Source organism: Aquarana catesbeiana, linkage group LG13 (assembly GCF_042186555.1).
Source record: "Aquarana catesbeiana isolate 2022-GZ linkage group LG13, ASM4218655v1, whole genome shotgun sequence".
NCBI lineage: Eukaryota > Metazoa > Chordata > Amphibia > Anura > Ranidae > Aquarana > Aquarana catesbeiana.
Window position 1 is genome coordinate 28936497 of NC_133336.1, and position 21804 is coordinate 28958300.

The window sequence follows — 21804 nt, forward strand, 5'->3', positions numbered from 1 at the left end:
AAAAAAAAGTAGAACGTGCTGCATTTTTTCTGCACTAAACTGTACTGGAACATGGTAAAATGCATCAAAAATGCAAAGGGCCGCACCTAACGGCACCAAAAATGCACTGGAAAATGCATGTCCTTGTTTAAGGTGAAGAGAAAAAAAGGGGGAAAAATGCACTGAAACGCATTGAAAACTTGTCAAAAATACATGTGCAGAAATTACTCAGAACGCATCCACACTGTGTTTCTTTGGTGTCAACTAGCCCTTATGGAGCGTTTTTTGGTGTGGTTTTTAAAGGACGTAACTCAAAAACTGCACCTAAAGCGCTTAGTGGAGGCATTTGAGGTGCTTTTGATGCGGTTCCCATTTATTTTAATAGGGAGGAGCTTTTTTGGTGCGTTTTTTTTTTTATCTCCCCAAACAAGCTCCAAAGATGCTGCAAGCAGGATTTTTTTCACCACAACAAAAGCTCACCGCCCAGTGTTAACACATTCATTGATATTAAAGGGAAGCATTTTTCTTGAGCTTTTCAGGTGCTTTTTTTTAACGCAAAAGCACTTGAAAAACTCACTGTGAAAGAGTCCTTAGTGCCCCTCTAAGATCAATTGTCAGCAGCATCAACTCTCTCACACATAAGATTGTTAAAAGAGAAGTTTGGGTGTCCTGGGGGAAAAAAAAAAAATTATACTTGCCTGCGCATCTATCCTCCGCTGGCTCCAGGCTGAGAACTGAGGGATCAGACACCACTGATTGCTCAGTTATCTGTCTTTAGCCTACAGAGAACCAGTGACTGTCAATTACCAGCTCTCTGCTCTGCCCCTCCTGCGCTCCCTCGAATGCTGGGCTGTGGAGGGGGTAGGAGCAGCTGGCTCGGCCTCTCAGTGGCTCGCTGAGAGGCTGAGCCAGCTGCCGTCCTGGCTTCTGGGCGGATCCCAACCATATGGAGTTTGGGTCACAGGAGTGCAGAACGAACTGCACTCATGTGAGATCCATAGGAGAAGTACAGCCAAAAAAAAATGATACTTCTCTCTTAACCACTCCCGGACCGCCCGCCGTCGTTATGTCGGTACTTTGACGTTGAATACCGTTGTTATGGCAGCAGATAGCTGCCATAACCCTGGTATTTTTAAAAACTGCAGGCGGTCCGCTTTCGGATAAAAGTGGTGTCTGCGTCGAATTCCCTGCTAGATCACTTTTATCGGCGGTGGGAGAGGAGCCCACCCCCCTCCCGCCGCGTCGCGTGCAATAAAAAAAGTCTTTTTAAAAGTCGTTTTTTTTTTTTTCCAATAATTTTTTCCCCCCCTTTAAGACCATTGGGCGGAAGTGACGTTTGACGTCGCTTCCGTCATCTAATGGTATAGATTTGAGTGGCGGCCATCTTTCCCTCATTCGACTTCCAGCCTGTAAGGGGAAAGGACCGGATCGTTTCTGCCGATACAGACAGCTCGGGTAAGCGGCGGAGACGATCCGGTCCTTTCCCCTTACAGGCTGGAAGTCGATTGAGGGAAAGATGGCCCCCGCTCAACTCTGTACCATTAGATGACGGAAGCGACGTCAAACATCACTTCCACCCAGTGGTCTTAAAGGGGGGAAAAAAATGATTGGAAAAAAAAGACTTTTTTTTTTATTGCATTTATGTGTAAATGTATCTTTCTGACCCCAGATCTCACATTAAAAAGGTCCTGTCATGCCTTTTTTTTTTTTCTATTACAAGGGATCCAATTTTTTTTCTTTTTTAAAGGGACAGTGTAAAAATTAAAAGTAAAATAAATCAGGAAAAAAAACACAAAGATTTAAAGCGCCCCGTCCCGCAGTGCTCACGCGCAGAAGCGAACGCATATGTAAACAGTGTTCAAACCACACACGTGAGGTATTGCCGCAACCGTTAGAGCGAGAGCAATAATTCTAGCAAAAGACCTCTGTAACTCAAAACTGGTAACCTTTAAACTTCGCCTATGGAAATTTTTAAGTGTCAGCGTTTGTCGCTATTCCACGAGCGGGCACAATTTTGAAGCGTGACATGTTGGGTATCGCTTTACTCGGCATAACATTATCTTTCACAATATAAAAAACAATTGGACTAACTACTGATTTTTTTTTTTTTTTATTCAAAAATGTGTTTGTAAGACCACTGCCCAAATACGATGTGACATAAAGTATTGAAACGACCGCCATTTTATTCTCTAGAGTGTCTGAAAAAAAAAATAATATAGTGTTAGGGAGTTTTAAGTAATTTTCTAGCAAAAAAACCTGACTTATAACTTGTAAACACCAAGTGTAAAAAATGGGACCTGGTCCTTAAGTGGTTAAAGCGGTAGTAAACTGCTGGGGTTTTTTTCTTTTTTGTTCCTTGAAAAGTAAAGCAATAATGTGCTAGTATGCTTTGCATACTAGCACATTTTTACACTTGCCTTAAAACAAAGCCCTTCCGGGACTGAGCTGTCGATGCTGCAGGTGCTGCCATCTTGACCTGGTCTTCCTTCCGGTTTCGCAGACCCTGGCTGTGTGACTTTTCCAACATGCCCGTTCGACAGAAGGTAATTTGAGGACAGCCACTCACGGATTGAAATCGGTCCCAGTTCCTGCTGAACCTGCTGAATTTCGATCTATGGCGAGCTTTTGGAAACAGCCACCATTATGATAATGCTGCAGCTGATCTCAGTCTTTGAGGACCATGATGATCTCTCAGTTTAAGGCTCCATTCATACTTGTAGGACTCCAAAGTAGCGCCAACTTTGAAGCGCACCTATGGAGCGGTGGGACTTGGATACGACCTTAGCTTTGGCCAGTGATAATTGACAACTGTTGCATTGAATAACGATAGCACTACCCCCGTGAGGGCCGCTGATGAATGTGGTCGTCTCTCACCCTGCACAGCCAGGCACACCGATTTTTCAATCGCTCCAAGTCCAGAAACATTCCTTGCAGCTTTGGGGTTTTTTTTTTTTCAATGGGGAATTGAACTTGGATAGGAAAGGGATGATATGGGACCATTTGATCAAAGAATTCTGTAGGGACTTGAACTATATACACTCCAGTATATACATTCTCTCCTCTTCTACCTCCAGCACACACACGCTTGCAGACTATCACTCCCAGGACCAGCTCGCACAGGTTTCAGACCCAGCACAATCTCAGCTGGGTCTGGTTGAATGCCCTTTGCAGGCAGGGACCGCATGCCCCTTTGGTGCAGCAAAAAAATGGAAGTCTTTGGTGCTAGCTGTCTTATCTGTGGCTACTGCTCCCAGTGCCACCTCTTAAGGTACTGCCAGCCCTCTTGGCTGCAGCTGCCCCTTTCCACTGCCTGTGCCACCACAGTCGTCCTGACTGGCTCTGCACCCATCCCAGACTGCTCCATGCCAGTCCTCTCAGGCGTGCCGCCCAGTCCTCCTGACTGTGTGTCACTCATCAGCCCTCCTGGCTGCGACCTGTTTCTCCTGGAGACTTGCCTGGCAGTGTTCTCCCACTGTCCTCTCCTTGCTCCCAGTGCCTTTTGGCCAGGACACCTCTGTGGATCTTGAGAGAGGTCCTGTCTGCACTGAGGCCCAAGGTCACCGCCCCCCCAACCGGACTGGGGAGCTCCCCCAAAGGCCACAACAGCCTAACACTCCATCTCCAGCTTCCACCCGAACTCTCCTCCCCAGCTGGGCTGACCCTCAGTTTTTAAGGGAGCCTGCCCCCTGTCAACCCAAGTTTGGGATTGGTCAGGGCCTTCAGAATACTCCAGGCAGCTCCACCTTACTTTCCCTCCCATCTTTCTAGAAGGTTCCAGTACATTCTAGAAGTGGGGGGGGGGGGGGGTCTCAGTAATGCTGCCTGTGAGTCATCCAGCTCTCCCTGGATCTCTGCCAGACCCAGGAAAAACACAAACCTAGTTGGCTACCAGCCAAGCCTGCACACATTTACCTACACTAAACAAAACAATAATAATATTTACACTTCTAGCACAGTAGAGGGTGCTACGTAACATTCAGGTATGACTTTCATGTAACGTTTGAGGGTAAACATTGAAGTCTATGGCCCTCAAGTTGCATGAAAGTTGGACCAAAGTAGTGCATGAACTACTTTGGAGTCGCTGCAACTTTAAGTCGCACATATATGAATGGTTATCATTGGAAAACATGGGGGAACGACTTCGTCATGCAACTTTGATGTCCAAAATTGCATGACAAGTCGTACAAGTGTGAATGGAGCCTTATTATTATTTACAATAAGTAAACTCCGTTCTCTTTAAGGTGTCTATACACAATCAGATCTTTACAAGAATTGTGTCCAATCTGAACATGGCTTGTAAAGGAAGATGTGCCCTCTTGAGGGATCCTTAGAGAGTAGAGATCAGCTTGGCCATCCCCTGAACTCATCTTTATCTAAAATTCCTCTTTGTGCTCTTTTTAAAATATAACTAAAGGCAAAACCTTTGTTTTTTTTTTTTTGGATAGAGTGTAGAGGGATGAGAACGTTTGTCTTTTTTTTTTTTTTTTGCTGTCTGTGCCCCCGTTAGGGAGATTCACCCTCTCCATTATCATTAAAAGTTAAAGAAACTCCCAAATTTTGGGCTGTCCCCATGATAGTATTTGAGAGGAAATATTCCAATGGGAACACTAATTCTGGCAACACTAGTGACAACCATGGATTTCCTCACTTTGGAGGGATTTCCTCTCACTTCCTGTTTGGCTATGGGACAGGAAGTGAAGGGAAAGCTCTGCAGTGGAACACAGATGGCAAAAAAAAACTGACAGGGATTAAAATAAAATAAAAATAGGTTTGTCTTATATATATATATATATATATATATATATATATATATATATATAATAAACTCAGCCATATAGGGTCAAAATCAGTCCTTGCTGAACCTGCTGAGATTTGATGCATGTATGGGCAGGCCGATTGTACCCAAATCAATCCATCAATCGTCTTGGGTTCAAATAGTCATGTTGGATTTAATACATTTGATTACTGCCAGCAGCTAGTAATTATTGTGTTCTGCCAGCAGAGAAGGTTTCCTGCGCCCCCCTCACCCCCCATCTCCTTTTCCCTGCTGGCAGAACACAATAGCGCAGTGGGAGGGATTCCCCCCGCTAACTGTGTTGATGGGGAAATCTAGCGATTTTTTTTTTTTTTTTTCATTCCACCCGTGATCATTCCCTGGCCCGCAGCACAAGTAAACAAAGGAGCAGGATGCTGGTGACGTCAGTACCCTCATATGGACACATGGCCATATTTTGTCAATGTCATTGGTCTGTATTTAGCCAATGACATTGACTAAATATGCGAATGTGTCCATATGAGGGCACTGACGTCACTGGTAATAAGTCAATGACAACCTGATGTCCCTTTGTTTACATTTGCTGTGGGGAGGTGAGGAATGGACAGGCTGGCAGCCGGGTGAACTTGAAAAGAGTGTGAAGTAGAAGTTCATGTAGGGATGAGTTCGCAGGACACCCGAGCTCGGCTCTAATAGGGCGCAACAATGACCACCTTAGACTATTTGTAGTATTCCAGTTCTACCTGTTTAATCCTATGTATAATAATAAGGCAATGACAACCTGATGTCTGTTTGCTACAGGCTGCAGCTCCTCTTATGTCACCGTGTACAGTGAATATGGAATCGATGTGTTTGATGTCCACACCATGGATTGGGTACAGACCATCGGACTGAGGAGGGTGAGTTCAGTGTTTGATACTTTGGCCTAAGTCTTCCCAGCATCCCGTCTGTATTTTCTCTTCTGATTTTTTTATGTGTTTGACAGATCAAGCCATTAAACTTGGAAGGTTCTTTGAATCTGCTGAATTCCGAGCCAGCCCGCCTCCTGTATTTGAAGAGTGTATATTCAGGTTTGTTGTGTTCCACTGTTTATTTGGGTGGGCAGTATTCCGACATAAAGGATATTGTTGACTTTGAATGACTTCAACAATAATTGAAATTGTGGCTCAAATAAATGCTAATGCACCATCCACAAAAGTTAGTCAGATGAAGCCTCTACCCCCCCCCCCCAGATGAAGCTTCTACACCTCCCCCAGGTGAAGCCTCTACTCCCCCCTTAGATGAAGCCTCCCCCCCCCCCCTTGGTGAATGCCTCTACCCACCTCCCCTCTAGGTAAATGCCTCTACCCCCACCCCCCCACCCAGGTAAAGCCTCTACCTCCCCCTAGATGAAGCCTCTAACCCTCCAGATTGGTATTGCTTGTAAAAGAATATATCATTCCTGCCCATTTATTAAACTTCCTCTTTCAGAAGGGGCCCTTCTTAGTGTGCCAGAGACCTCCGACAACAGCAAGAAGCAGATGGTTAGGACCAGGAGTAAGAGGAGATTCGTCTTCAAAGTGCCCGAAGAGGAGAGGATACTGCAACGCAGGTAAAAACGTTGAATTTTTTGGGATATTTTAATCTGCTAATCTGCACATTTTTATTGTTGAGCCCAGGACCAAAAAAAATGAACAAAACATAATAACCCCATAATATGAATAATAAAAAAGCAGCTAACTTTTGATACAATATTAGCCCTTGATCCTGAGCTGTCCCTTGCAGTACCTCTTCTCCACCACTAGATGCCCCAGTCTTCCAGGTTCATGACACCCAGCTTTGTTCAGCCTTTGTGCTCTAATCCAGTGTTTCTCAACCTTTTTTTTGTTAAGGCGCCCTTTAAAATGATGCACAGTCTCGAGGCTTCCCATTCTAAAATGTAAAAAAAACCTATTCTAATAGCTTTACGTAACGCAGCAACATCCACACATAGGACACCCAACGTTACAGGTGATTTATTCTTCCAAAGCAAATACACTTTTGCACACTGGTACTGGCTAGTATTCCAGTGTTTCTCCTCTCCCTCAAAATCTCTCTATCAGTCAGCTAAAGTCACCCCAATGCTGAGGGAAAGGAGCAGAGGAGGGTCAAACAAGGATGCCATAGAGGCCGAAATTATACTTTTTTAAATAAAAATACCCCTATAATACACAAGCTTAATGTATTCTAGTAAAGTTAGTCTGTAAATTAAGGTCTGTTTTGTTAGTTTATAGCAGTAGTTTGTTATTTTATAAACTTCCAGCAGGCCGTGGCCATCTTAAGTGTGGGCATCTGAAGCCAGACTGTATTTCTTCCTGGATCTCATCCTTGCAGATCTCGCACATGCTCAGTGCAGCACAAGCAGTGTAATAGGTTTCAGGTCAGGTTTCCATAGCAACGGCAGTGTCACAGGAAGTTGCCGCCCCTTCCCAAAAGGCATTGCAAACAGGAAATGATGCGATGGGCCGCGGCCAGGGAGGAGGAAGTGAAAAATGAATACAGCAGATATACAGTAGGTGCTGAGAAAAAAAAATAAAAAAATATCCAATTCGTTTACAGTGCACAGTTTAGTGAGGGATGCTGAAGAGTTGTAAAAGTGGGTGGAACTTTAACTGAGTCATTGGTTGTAATGGTGCACAATGAAAACCAGTGGCTTTGTGTGACTAAAAGGCAGGCTTGATCCACCTGCTGGCTTGTATACAGTTTTTAGGCATTTTGCCAAGGCACCCCTGAAGAAACGTCGAGGCACCCCAGGGTGCCTGGGTACCGTTGTTGAAAAAGGCTGCTCTAAACCTGGGCTGTCATGGACCGATCATCTCACAGCCTGGGCTCAAAGTACTAGTGCACTGGGCAGAGCTCACATGTCATTACGTGTGCCAATCAGTGCACCAAAGGAGCAGTGAGGTCAGTGGACCAGTCAGAAGACCCTTGGGAGTTGGGCTGAGATTTTTTATGTATAATATAGTATATTTATAACTTTATTTATTTTTATTTTTTTTTGAGAGGCAGGGGTGGTTTCTATTTTAGTTTACATAAACCTGAACCCCAATTTACACTTTTAAAGCTTCTTAAAGTGGTTTCACTGAAATCACAGAGAAATAGTGCAGGAACCTTTTTCAAAGTCGCTGTGACTCTAGTTGCAGCGATTTTTAATGCTCCTATTGCCTCAAATGGGGTGCAACTTTTCATACGACTTTGAACTATCAAGTTGCATGACAAGTTGCACTGTTTAAAGTGGAGGGCCACCCTGAAAAAAAAATAAAAAATTTTTAAAAAAAGCATTTGAAAAAAAAAAAAAAGTTTAAACTTACCAAGACCCTTGTTGCTAGGCAGTCTTCCTAATCTGCCTCTTCCTTTTCCGCGGCGTCTTCTGTTCCTCGGTGAGCGGCCCCGTTGTCCTCTGGGAACTGTGTGTGTTCCCAGAACACCTTGGGGCCATTCACAGAGCGCTGCGTCAATCGCGCGCAGTAGGAAACTGGCAGTAAAGCCGCAAGGCTGGTGGTGCCGGGAGCCGAGGGACGGGGCGGCCGACATTGTGGGCACCCAGGACAGGTAAGTACTTATTTAAAGTCAGCAGCTACAGTGTTTGTAGCTGCTGACTTTTTTTTTTTTTTTTTTTTTTTTTACGGCCGGAATCCCGCTTTAACTCCTCTACTGCACTTAAGCCTCATGTACACGGCTGCTGGTAAGCGGACATTTAGAGGCAGTTGGATGCTTTTTTCAGCTGCCCCTGAACTCATCCAATGTTATCTTATGTGTACATGTACACAGGTTCGTTTAATGTCGTTTTTAAGCAGTTGAGTTTAGAGGCCTTTTTTGGAAACCAAAAAATGAGTTCAGACGCTGAGTTTAGAGGCATTTCAAGCGCCAAATGCTTCTTCTAAACGTGGCTAAACACGGTAACTCATGTTTAGCAGCATTTCGTTTACAGGTGTTTTTCATTTTTGGCTATTTTAAAAAGAAAAAAAAATATATTATTTTTTTTTTTCAAACGCTTCTAAACGTAAACGCAGCATGTAAACGCGGCAAAACTGATTTTTTTTTAAAACTTGGCTTACTATCTGTCAAGTTAAGTCATTCAGGAGAGGTTGTATAAACGTCCCGTGTACATTAAGCCTTAGTGTGTGCTCTTCTTGTTTGTTTGGGATAATCTACAAATGACTTACAACCTTGTGAGGAGCACCAAAGGCAGCAAAAGGTGTTTTATGACTCTTGATGATTCCAATGCCTGCATTAAAGGGGTTGTAAACCCTCAGGGTTTTGCATTCTATGCATTAAGGTGAAAATCCTTTTGTGTTGCAGCACCAAACCCCCCCCCCCCCCCTTCTCCTTTTTTTTTCTTACCTAAGCCCGATAGTTCCAGCGACAGGGACGAGCACAGCAGCTCCAGCCTCTGTCTCAGGTCCTCATTGGATAGATTGATAGCAGCAGGAGCCATTAGCTCCTGCTGCTGTCAATCAAATCCAGTGACACGTGGGGGCGGGGCCAAGTCCTGCTGTCTGTGTCAATGGACGCAGCAGCAGGACTCAGGAGTGCCCCCCGTGGAAAGTGGCTCTCCATGGGGGCACTCGAAAAGAAGAGGAGGAGCCAGGAGCGCAGCAGGGGGACCTCAGAAGAGGAGTATCCGGGCCACTCTGTGCAAAACCCTTGCACAGAGGAGGTAAGTATAACATATTTAAAAAAAAAAAAAAAAACTTTACAATCACTTCAAGGACTAGTGGTGTAATCTGTTTATGGACATGAACTGTTTTTTTCTGATGGACTTGATTTTTGTTCCACAAGTTCCATAATTTACATTTTTAAGGTCACAAGTGTTTTAAGTGCGCCAAAAGAGTTTATTATGCTCTTTTCTTTTGTACACAGCAAAGAGAACTTCAAAATAGCTAAAAGTCAGGCTTTTGGGGCACAATAAAGGAAAATAATGCTAGCTACTAGTTGCAAGGAGCATAACATCAAGAGCCATGTTATCCTGAGATACTTTAGCATTGTGTTTTATGGTAGCACCGTCTTGTTTAGGGACTGTCACCAAATGTCCTTCTCTATTGCAGAGAAATGCTCAGAGATCCGGAATTAAGGTCAAAGATGATCTCAAACCCAATCAATTTCAACCACGTAGCCCACATGGGACCAGGAGACGGGATGCAAGTTCTCATGGACCTGCCTCTGGTAAAGTGTAGTTTTGTTCTGTCTGTACGTCGGATGCTGCAATTCCATTCTACTCAGTGTCTTGATGATGGCTCGTTTTCTTGTTTCCTGCAAACATAACAGAGAGAATTTCCTCCCCTGTCATCCTCTCGTCACTCTCTTCTGATCTCACCTCCTGCAAACTTTGAGCACGTCTATCACATGAGCTCTGTCTCTGCCACCATCTTCCTCCAGAACGAGCGCAACTCCCCGACTTCTTCCTCTTCCTGTCCCTCATCCACCTCCTTACCGAGGGTAGGAGTGACCACTCCGAGTGGGACCGCAGCGGTGTGCGATTTTCGCCCCTTTTTTGTAACCGCTATAACATCTGCTAATCCCCAAGCTTGGCTGCGATGCTTATGTTTTACAAACTACTGAAAGCTGCATAACATTTTCACAACACGCTTATGTATCTGAAGAATGATCTATTGCCTGTGTGCCTTCTATTAACCAGGCAAGGCGTAGCTTTAACTGGTTTTTCCAGCTTTAATCACTTTTATGTCTTTTTGTTGGCTTTTTTTTTTTTTTGACTGTTCATTATGTATGTTTTAACCTTTTCACTGCCAGGGCCATTTTGTGCATTTTTTTGCACACATGTTTAACCACTTCAGACCCGGAAGATTTGGCTGCTGAATTGACCGGGCCATTTTTTGCAATTCGGCAGTGCATCGATTTAACTGACAATTGCGCGGTCGTGCGACCTTGCACCCAAACAAAATTGACGTCCTTTTTTCTCCATAAATAGAGCTTCTTTTGGTGGTATTTTTTGCGCTATAAACAAAAGAATAGCGACAATTTTGAAAAAAAAAAAAACACAATATTTTGTACTTTTTTGCTATAATAAACATCCCCTTTTTTTTTTTTTTTTTAAAGCAAATTTTTTCTCAGTTTAGGCTGATATATATTCTTCTTCATATTTTTGGTAAAAAAAAGTCGCTATAAGCGTATATTGATTGGTTTGCGCAAAAGTTATAGCGTCTACAAAATAGGGGATAGATTTATAGCATTTTGATTTTTTTTTTATACTACCCTGTTTCCCCGAAAATAAGACCTAGCGTGATTGTGGGTGATGGCTGCAATATAAGCCCTACCCCCCAAATAAGCCCTAGTTAAAGTCCTTGTAGGTCTTATTTTCAGGGTAGGGCTTATTTTGCAACCATCACCGACAATCACGCTAGGCCTTATTTTCAGGGAAACAGGGTAGTAATGGCGGCGATCTGTGATTTTTATCGGGACTGCAACATTATGGCGGACACATTTTTGGGACCATTGTCATTTATACAGCGATCAGTGCTATAAAAATGCACTGATTACTGTAAAAATGTCACTGTCAGGGAAGGAGTTAACGGGGCGATCAAGGGGTTAACTGAGTTCCCTGTTTGTGTTTCTAATTGAAGGGGGAGGGGACTGACCTAGAGGAAGTGACAGATCGCGGTTCCTAGCTAATAGGAACTCACGATCTGTCACGCCTCTTCTCACATAACAGGGATTTGTGTGTTCACACACACACTGCTCTGCCTCTCGTGCCTGCGATCGCTCGTGGCCAGCTGGTCATCGCGACCGTCGGCCACGAGCATCAGCACCCCCGCTGTGCAGCGGGCGTGCACCTGCTATCCCGATCCCACGAGCCAACGTATAGCCACAACGGCTCACGGGATCGTGCCGACCTGCCGCAGTGAACTGACAGAGGCCGGTCGGCAGGGGTTAAAAAAAAAAATCATTTTTAGGCCTGAAGATTACATAAAAACCCCAAACATATATTTTCTTAAAGCAGACATCCTAGAGAATAAAATAGTGGTAGTTTTTATGTCACTTGATATTACCACAAAGGTCTAGGCAACTTTAAAAAAAAATTTCTGTAAAAAACACACTAAAGTGAATTTTGGGGCAAACAAATGCAAAAAAATACCCAAATTTTTGGTAAAATAAGGTTGCCCAGCACGTTAAAACTTAAAGTGGAGTTCCACCCAAGAGTGGAAGCTCCTCTTATCTGCCTCCTCCGATGCCAAAATTGTTTTTTTTTGTGTGTGTGGGGGGGGGGGGGGGGGTGCCTGTTTTTGACAGTTACCCATCCCCACTACCCATCTGGCCACAGCGAGATCCCTTGGAAGTCCGGCCCCCTCCTCCCGCCGCCAGGCCATTCAGAAAGCGCAGCACGCAGTAGTAACCAGCTGTGAAGCCACGAGGCTTCACTGCCAGTTCCCCTTACAGGCGGCAGCATCTGAGAGCCGATAAAAACATGGATTCCAGGACAGGTAAGTGTCCTAATATTAAAAGTCAGCAGCTACAGTATTTGGCATACTGATTAGCTTTTCATTTCCTTTTTATAAGTGCATTAAATTATACATTGTTCTGATGTTCCTGGGTACATATCCATTCTCTTTGGCAGCACTATAAGATGTCTATATCTGTTCCATACACAGAGTGTCGTTCCGTCATCCCAGGAGGAAAATACGCGCGAGAGGACACGCCCACCTTCCACCAACTTGGCCCGACAACAGCAGCTGAGGAGCAGATCCTATATCTCATGGCCATCTTCAGGTAACTTATGACATTCACATATACTGTATTATCAGATCTCCCTTCTTACATTCGTTTAGGACTGGGCAAGCTGTATGCCTCCAGCTCCCGAGGAAATACAGATACCAGGCAGCATACAGCTTGATGCACTTTGCAGTCAGTAAGAATGAAGGCAGAAAGATAAAAAAAAATGTTGTAGAGAAGTTTGGGTTCAATGTTAAGGCTTTTATTAAATGGATGAGCTGGAGAGAAGAACGTGTGAGGGGCTTCAATATCCTGTATCCAATATAGTAGTCTATTTGTAAAGGGCTTAGAGAGGGTTAGTTTGCAGCTGTTTTGCAGGCAATTATTTATAAAAGTATAAAGTACCTTGAAATTTTCCACATTTTGTCATGTTACAACCAAAAACAGTACAGGACAGTACAAATATCCCCCAAATGTCCCCTTTTTGGAAAGTGGACAGTCTGAGGTATTTAGTAAGAGACATGGCGAGCTTTTTTAAAGTGTTTTTTTTTTTTTTGCAATTTTTTTGGAAAATTTAAGAAATTAAAAAAAAAAAAAAAAAAACTTTTTTTTTTTACATACTGTCACCAGTGCAGTACAGCATTGACATATAACAGGTGTGGTGGTGATCAGGGACAATGACTATATGTCAAAAATAATACTTTTTTTAAATTTTTATTTTTATTACATTTTGTTTTATTTATTTTTTTTAACATACTTTTTTTTTTTTTTTTTTTTTTACACACTGATCGCTTATACCAATGAATTTCATTGCTATAAGCAGCCATTTTTACTGAGCTGATTTATTCAGTGTACAGTGTTTACTATTGTGATTAGCCCTGTCTGTACCATGTGATCACTGCGATCAATCCCAGCCAGCAACCCAATTGTACACAATGGATAACATTGAGAGTGGTCACATGGTACCGGCAGCGGGCCGGTATAGTGATCTGTCATCGGCGGTGTCCTGTGGACGCTTCGGGGACAGATTGCGGCTGCGTTCCAGGAGGACTTCATATGACATCCACCGGGAACAAGGAAAGTCCTGACCAGTCATCATTTTGCTATAGGCTGAGTGGGAAGTGGTTGTAAATGCATTATATTGTGGAATTAGACTTGCTGTGGGGTTTTTTGTATTGAATTTACTACCGCTTTAAGGAGGGTGGACACTATGAAAGACCGGCTTCTCCCTTTTTTTTTTTTTTTTTTTATTAAACTTGCACAAAACTATTCTCTTTTAATAACCATGCAAAAGGTTTTCAAAACCTGTGACGTGGTCAACATTATCACATTTTTACAGAGAAAAAAAAGGAACTTTCCATCATCTTTGTAAATAGGCGGCAAAATATTTCATCTCAGCAGCTGCATGCCTAGGCCAAGAAAACCTGCAGTAACTAATGTGCTGCAAAATCTTATTTCATCTTTAGGTGGTGGAGATTCATCGCGGAGTATATCAGACGTTGATCAAGATCTGGATAGAGAGGTAACGAAAACCTACATATTTTATGTACTGTTATAAGGATATAGTGCTCACCTTCATGACTGTTTCCTTTACACTCCTTCCTCTTTTTAAAAAAAAAACAGTACACAGATTTGGAGAAAAGATGAGAGCATAGCATAGTGCTTTTCTTCTGGTCTAAATAAATATATATATATATTTATATTTCAGCAGTGGTGGCTGCAGCCCATCAGTTCAAAAGGGGGGCCCAGCCACCTGCTGAGCAGCAGGACCAGCTGTACCGTCTTATTGCAGACACCGCTCATTTTCTGTCTTGCACTGCAGCTCTATCTGCTTTCCCTCCCGCCGGCTGCACTGCAAAGGGATTGATTGTATTGCATGCGTCCCTTCCATCTGCTGTCTGGGACCCCCTGTGTACCCGTTTCCCCCCTCCTCTCCCGCTGGCAGCTGCTGCCGGCTTCCCCCCTCTCCCGCTGGCAGCTGCTGTGGGCACACGGAGGGGATGTCATTTACTGGCCTCTTTTTTTTTTTTTTTTTTTTCCCCTAAATGAACACAGTAAGCAGTCAGTACCAATCACTCCTGTGCTCATTCATCACTGAAGCAGAGTAAACACTGTTTACTATGCTTTAGTGTGTGAATAAGCAGGAAGCCTCAGCATGCTTCCTATTCATTCATCTGTGTCGCTGAGGCTGGGGGGGGGGGTGCCTGTCAGGTAGACTGTATGGGACCCTGTGATTTCTAACAGCAGGTATATCAATAATTCTGCGCTACCCAAAGAAATTAAGCAAAATACGATCAGCAGCTAACACGACCAATAGGATATAGGCAAATAACGATAAACACATATTTCTGTTTTATTATTTCTAACAGCAGCCATGGATGGCTGCATTAGTTTTCTGTTATCAGTCTGTTGATGTCCTAGGGCAGGGAGTAAGAGGGAGTAAGAACTACAGGACACCTCCCCTCTTCTTCATAGGATAGGTATTCTTTAGTCCAAAGAAAGAACTGGGCAAGATCAGTAGGCTTTTGTTTTTTTTCAATTATGGAAAAGATTTAACATCAGTGGTTTTTTAAAAGTCCACTTTTTAGCTTTCAATTTAAATTGAAACAGATGCATCACAACAAAAGGTGTGCAAAGTCTTACAGGTTTTCTTTAAAAAATTAGCTGAAGCTTGAGTAGAAAAGCCTGTTCTCTGCCAGCATGCTGCAGAGTTGGATTCCTTGCTCTGTGTGAAAACATTGGTGCAACACCTACCCAGTGGCTGACCCAGAACACCCCAGTCAGCAGGAAGCATGATCTAATTGCTAAGAATTAGGTCTGACTTGGGGGGGGGGTGTTTCAGGCCACTGCAGACAGACCACTGCTTCCGTACAGACAGCAAGATGCCTGGGGAATGTTGGCAGAAGACAGGCATTTTTTTTTTTTTTGTGGGTGGTTTTATTTGTTGGTACCTGTATCTGGATTGTTTGTATTGTAATGTAGTTTTTATGTGTATGTATGTAAAATCAATAAAGAAGTTAAATAAAAAATATAAAAATAAAAATTTAGGTCTGACTCAGGGTGTCGGACCACTGCAGACAGACCACTGCTTCCATACAGACAGCAAAGTGCCTGGGGAATGTTGGCAGAAGGCAGGCTTTTGTACTTTGGTTGTGTCTGCTTTAGATAGAAAACGAGACTTTGTACACCTTTTATTTTGATGTACCTGAAATGCATTTAGCTGATTTAAACTGAAGGTTCCGTTTGGCTTTAACACTCCAAATGGAAGCTAGTTTAAGGTTTATATAAGCTTTAATTATTTTTTTCTGTCTTCTACCCCCCCACAGCCGGATTCAGATTCCACAAAGCATTCCACTCCATCCAATAGCTCCAACCCAAGCGGCCCTCCAAGCCCCAACTCCCCGCATAGGAACCAGCTGACGCTAGACGGCGTGGACCAGTCGGCCTGTGACGCATAGCACACGATCTCTCCCTCCGCACCGAGACGTGAGCTAGTACACCGTTTCCACACGATAGTGCCAAGACGTGTTGCACAAAGTCTAAAAAAAAAAAGACCCATTATTGTAGATATCTTTAACGTTAAAAAAGAAAAAAGAAAAAAAAAAAAGGGTTTAATATATGTGATCAAGCTTTTATATGCAAAATTAGTTCACTGTTTCTAATTAGCTGTTTCGCTCTTTTGTGTCACACTACAAGAGACATCATAATAGGATGTTATGTTTTTTTTTTTTTGTTTGTTTTTTTTGTTTTTTTTTTTGTTTTTTTTTTTACAATTTCACCCTTTTGTGGCCTTTTGCAGCTTGTGGCTATGCCACTGTTCCACCGCGCTAAGCAGGAACGCCTGTGTCCTAGCCAGAGGCGGCAAAAGGCTTCCATTTTGTATGATGCTGCTAGTTTCTGGGACAAAAGAATAAAACAGGAAACACATAAAGCTGCTACCAGAATTATTACGTGGTATCAGTGATGGAAAGTTTCATTAGGAAAAAAGGAAATGTTTTTAAACTCAATACCTAGCTAGGAATTTTTTTTTTTTTTTTTTTAAATATAGGAATGTATAGCTGGACTAGCTCTGATATACAACAAACAGTGTTATATAGATCGATTATAACACAACCTGGGCTTTACGAGGCTGGTTATGCTTTCTCTGGCCAGCTGCATGCAGAACTGATAAGCTGGTCACTAGTGAATTTTTATTGCCTCTGAGGATACGTTGTGACATTAAGGCCCATGTCACACTAGCAAATCCTGTTGCTAGAGGCAGCTCTGGAATTGAGATTGTGGATTGCTGGACTCCAAGCATAAAGAAGTTTCACCTTCTTAATTTGTCCCTCAGGGTGCAAAGTCCATGTAGTACTTTGTCCCATTTTTATAGGTGTTTTGATAGATCAAGAGAATGGTTGACAGCACGCCCCACCACCACCATGCAACTATGCTGCTCTGTAGGAAACCAGTAACTAATTGACAGAGCTTGTTTCAGGAGCAGACACTTGCCTGAGTACAGCACCATCTCAACGCTTGCTCAGGAAGGAGTACAGCACCATCACAACACAATGCACAGGGAGGAGGAGGTCAGAGCGACTGGCTGGAAAATATTCACATTTGCGCCTACAGCAGAGGGGGCGGAAACGAGTGAGCTTGGTCTGAGTGCCACATTAGGCATACACATCCAACAGTCATGTGCAGGGAGGGACTGTCAGTGCTTTTCTCTGTTTCCCAGTGAAACACATGCAGAGAACTGTTTGGCAGCAATAGGAATGCCCACAAATTGGGCATCTGACAGGGGAGCAGCTGACAGGCAGTAATGAGAGAGAAAAACCAAAGGGGTTCACTATACAATTATTCCAAATTTTCAAGTTCGGGTATTTTAATTTTAACCTGTACACCAGAATTTTTTTTTTTTTTTCTTTTGTAAATGAGTAAAATATGGAATGTGGCAGCTCTCTATTGTCCGGTGGGGTCCCCAGAAAATTCTGCTTGTATGGAGTGAAAAAAGGATGAGAGCGCCCAAGTCCTAGGATTTGATCCAGATATAAATTTTTATTTGTTATGACAAAAAGATCTTTTCAAGAGTTGTCAGCCAACACGTTTTCGGATCTATGCTCAAATCCCCGTTCATCAAGGCCTAGTATTATTGTGTGGTTACTCCTGAATTAAGTGGGATATACATTTCTATTTGGACCAATTCCTATGGCTTGAAGCTTTTTCACTCCAAGAAGGCTGGAGATTGCTCGTTGGCTAAAGGTAGCTATGAGAGGGAGTTTCTAACCCGCTCCATTGCTGTCTGGCTTGACAGAGGGGCAATGATGTGACACCTCCTTGGTTTGGCCAGCGAAGGGTCACTGCCATAGGGGCAGTGGAAAGTTATCCTGTAGCCATGACATGGGCTTTACCCAAGTACCTTGTGTGCCCCTCCTATCCAAAAACTCTGCAACCTTTATTATATTTTATTTGTTTAATAATGCCGGGGAGGTAGGAGCAGGGTGACACCATCATTGGCTAATGACTAAAGCAGTTTTTACAGAATTCTGCGAGAGGTAGTAAGGTAGTATGTTACGCCCCAGGGTCCTCCAAAGATATAAAAAGCCAGCATATGCTTCAAGTCACCACTGCCCACTCAAAAGGAAAATATCAGTTTTCTATGGCGTTGGCCTTTAAATATAGGAAGTACAAGCATGGTCTGGCATTATGGGAAGCTTGTAACCATGTATCAGTATTTAAAAAAAAATATGAATTATGTTCACTTTAATGATGCAATCATGAAGTTTAGCACATTTTTTGCTTAGAGGGTAAATCCGCAATTTCTGTCAAATTTCTGTGGACTGGGCAGTGAGGTAATCTAGTAAGTAGTATTGGGGTTTTTTTTAGCCTACCTTGTTATGTTAGACCTATATAGGCCACTAAAGTGTCCAAGGTGTTCCTTGACAATTGTTTGATGCATTGGTTAAATAGATATTGGGGTTGCTTTACTAAAACTGGGGAGTGCCAAAAATTGGTGCAGCTCTGCATAGAAACCTTACCTCCCATGTGTTTTTTTTTTTTTTGTCAAAGCTTAATTGAACAAGCTGAAGATAGAAGCTGATTGGTTACCGTGCACAGCTGCACCAGATTTTGCTCTCTCCAGTTTTAGTATATCAACCGCACAGTATTCTTTGTGTCTGCGGTTCCATATGGTAGCAGATAACATTTTATACTTTCCTTTTGGGAATAGTGGATACTTCAAGGGTCTTGAGGTGTGCAAGGATCCAAAATGGGTTTTATACTGTTTACAAAGTCCGTTATTTTGCTGCCCTACCTTTCAGTATTTAAATGACCAGAAAAGTGGAGTCCTACTTTAAACGCAAGGAAATTTACGTGCCGTTAATGTAGCTCGTTGTTCTTATGTGGCGTATACAGATGTCATGAACAGAGGTGGGGGCTGCCATTCTGTGCTGGATTTGCTTTGGGTACCTACAACTGCCCAGTGCAAAGCAAAATCATATTTCATGTTCAGCCAAAACCTCCACACAACCGCATGCTAGCGACCCAGTGTTAAAAGATTTAAGCTCTGCCAAAAAAAAAAGGAGCAGTAGATATATTTAGACAGAGTGTGAACACTAAAAATGTCTAAGAAGTAAAAATTTTAAAAAATGACTCACCAGTGTCATGGAATCGACTCTAGATCAGATGTCTCTAACCTTTAGCAGCTTGTGAGCCACAATGATCCAGATAGAGATGCAGGGCGTCGGCTCCGTGGGGAGGTGCAGGGCGTCGGCTCCGTGGGGAGGTGCAGGGCGTCGGCTCCGTGGGGAGGTGCAGGGCGTCGGCTCCGTGGGGAGGTGCAGGGCGTCGGCTCCGTGGGGAGGTGCAGGGCGTCGGCTCCGTGGGGAGGTGCAGGGCGTCGGCTCCGTGGGGAGGTGCAGGGCGTCGGCTCCGTGGGGAGGTGCAGGGCGTCGGCTCCGTGGGGGGAGGTGCAGGGCGTCGGCTCCGTGGGGGGAGGTGCAGGGCGCGGCTCCGTGGGGAGGTGCAGGGCGCGGCTCCGTGGGGAGGTGCAGGGCGCGGCTCCGTGGGGAGGTGCAGGGTGGTGGCTTCGTGGGGAGGTGCAGGGTGCCGGCTCCGTGGGGAGGTGCAGGGCGCCGGCTCTGTAGGGAGGTGAAGGGCGCGGCTCCGTGGGGAGGTGCAGGGCGCGGCTCCGTGGGGAGGTGCAGGGTGGTGGCTTCGTGGGGAGGTGCAGGGCGCGGCTCCGTGGGGAGGTGCAGGGCGCGGCTCCGTGGGGAGGTGCAGGGCGCGGCTCCGTGGGGAGGTGCAGGGCGCGGCTCCGTGGGGAGGTGCAGGGCGCCGGCTCTGTAGGGAGGTGAAGGGCGCGGCCCCGTGGGGAGGTGCAGGGCGGCGGCTCCGTCTGGAGCATCAGTTAATAAACTTGAGAATAATATAGTGAGTGCCCTAAACCGTATAGTTGCTAGCACACAAGGTGACTGTACAACTATTATAGACAAATCAAGTGAATACAATTGCAGCACATAGACAAAAACTGTAATACAAGTAAACAAGGGGTCAAAAAATATATAATAGATCCAAAATAAATGTAAGTCTCATTAATAATAATAATTTGTTGACATAAAACTAATGTGTCCACTGTGTGTCAAAACACCTGTTCAGTGCTTAAAGCGAATCAGAGTTTAAGCACTGAACAGAAGTTTTGACACGTGGTGGAAACTCGTTTTATGTCAAGAACTTATTCACAATAATGCGATTTGGATTTACAAATATTTTGGATTTATTATATATTTTTGACACCCTGTTCACTTGTATTACTGTTTTTATATGTCATAAAGCGCTGCACTTGTATTTTTTATTTTCTTCTGCACTGCACTTGTATTGATATAAAGATTCGGACCACAGATCCATATAGAGATACAGCACCCAGAAAACCTTTCTTAGCACCTGCCCACTGGTGGACACCAGTCCTTTTAAGATTTCATAATGCTGGAGGCATTACGTGAGCTTCCTAATTATGTGATTGGCTGTCTCAGTGATCAGAAGCTCATCCTATGGGCTAGGCCAGTGGTCATCAACCCTGTCCTCAGGGCCCACTAACAGGCCAGATATTATGTATTATCTTGGGGGAGATGCAGACTAGAATACTGCAGTCACTGAGCAGCAAATTATATCACCTGTGATGTATTTCAGTTATCTTGCAAACCTGGCCTGTTAGTGGGCCCTGAGGACAGTGGTTGATGACCACTGGGCTAGGCGACGAGTAGCTGACATGACGACTGGGCCGTGCCGAGTGAGCCAGCAACGACAGCTGTACGCATATATGTAACCACATGGCATTAAAGCCTGACTCTGTGCTGTCACATATATTGTGTACAGCCCATGTTAATGAGATAAAGTGCACTTTCCAGTTTGAATCCAATAAATGCATTCCAGTTGCAGCAGAACAAAAGATTGGTTTTCTTAAAGCAACCACAGCCTGCCCCCTGCTGGCATGCTTTAAAGAAGAACCCTTGCTCTGTTTTGAAAGCAGTGGTCTCTCTGCAGAGGTCTAACATGCCTCCTGCTGAGTCAGACCCCATCGCTCTGCAATCAGCAAGGCTCATGTTCCCCACTGCTTGAACAGTTTTAGCTTTGATTAGTTAAAACACTGGAAACTCAGTTTCTAGTGAGCAAAGATGTATAGAATTTATCGCCTCTGTGTGCCCTCCCCCCACAGAAAACCAGTAGGACCCTGGTATATAATACTGTCTTCCTAGAACTCCAGTTAGTATGCAGATTAATATAATTAGCACTTTGATATAAGATAGAGACCCCGCTTCTTTAAAAATGTTGTCTGTGGTTCACAAGCTGTTGGTCAGGGATTTCTGATCTAGGTTTATGGCCAGGTATACTAAGAATATTAGTCAGATTTTAATACCTGCCCCACACTCCTTGCTTAGTGCATTACAGGCACTGCTAGTCCCTGAATCCTCCCTGTTCATCTTGATTTTTAATAATTATAAATTTTATGAGCACTGTGGGGACCATACTCTGCCTGTACCATTTTTTTTTTAACCATTACACTCCATTTTTTTTACAGGTATCTATGCTGCATTCACTGACAACTTTTTATGTCAAATACTCATAAAGTTCATCTGTCCTCCCCTACACTACCCGGCCTTTGCTTAATAACACACAGTTGGCTAGCAACCAATCAGAATTCAGCAACTTGACACAGCCAGGGCAGTGAAGGTTGGTCATCGATTTGGTTGCTGTGGTTTGCCACATTTTAAGGTATTAAAAAAATGGCTGTATTTTTTATTTGTTCCATTGGTGGTCACTATTGTCTTTGTTTTAGCACTACATGCCAAGTCAGCCACTTTTTTTTTTTTTTGTATTTGACCAATTGT

General features: G+C 43.8%; 1 protein-coding gene across 2 annotated transcripts in view; it reads left to right on the forward strand.

The window, feature by feature from the left end:
- CDC42BPB (CDC42 binding protein kinase beta) overlaps positions 1-19998 on the forward strand; it is a 207285-nt gene extending 187287 nt beyond the window's left edge. The window contains exons 32-38 of one of the 2 annotated variants that reach the window (XM_073608630.1): positions 5555-5652; positions 5739-5823; positions 6224-6344; positions 9820-9937; positions 12379-12496; positions 13906-13961; positions 15766-19998. In XM_073608630.1, the coding sequence (XP_073464731.1) occupies positions 5555-5652; positions 5739-5823; positions 6224-6344; positions 9820-9937; positions 12379-12496; positions 13906-13961; positions 15766-15897 (728 nt within the window). In that variant the 3' untranslated portion in view covers positions 15898-19998. The remainder of the gene's footprint in view (positions 1-5554; positions 5653-5738; positions 5824-6223; positions 6345-9819; positions 9938-12378; positions 12497-13905; positions 13962-15765) is intronic. The other variant, XM_073608631.1, reaches the window with a different exon arrangement.
- Positions 19999-21804: the final 1806 nt, after the last annotated feature.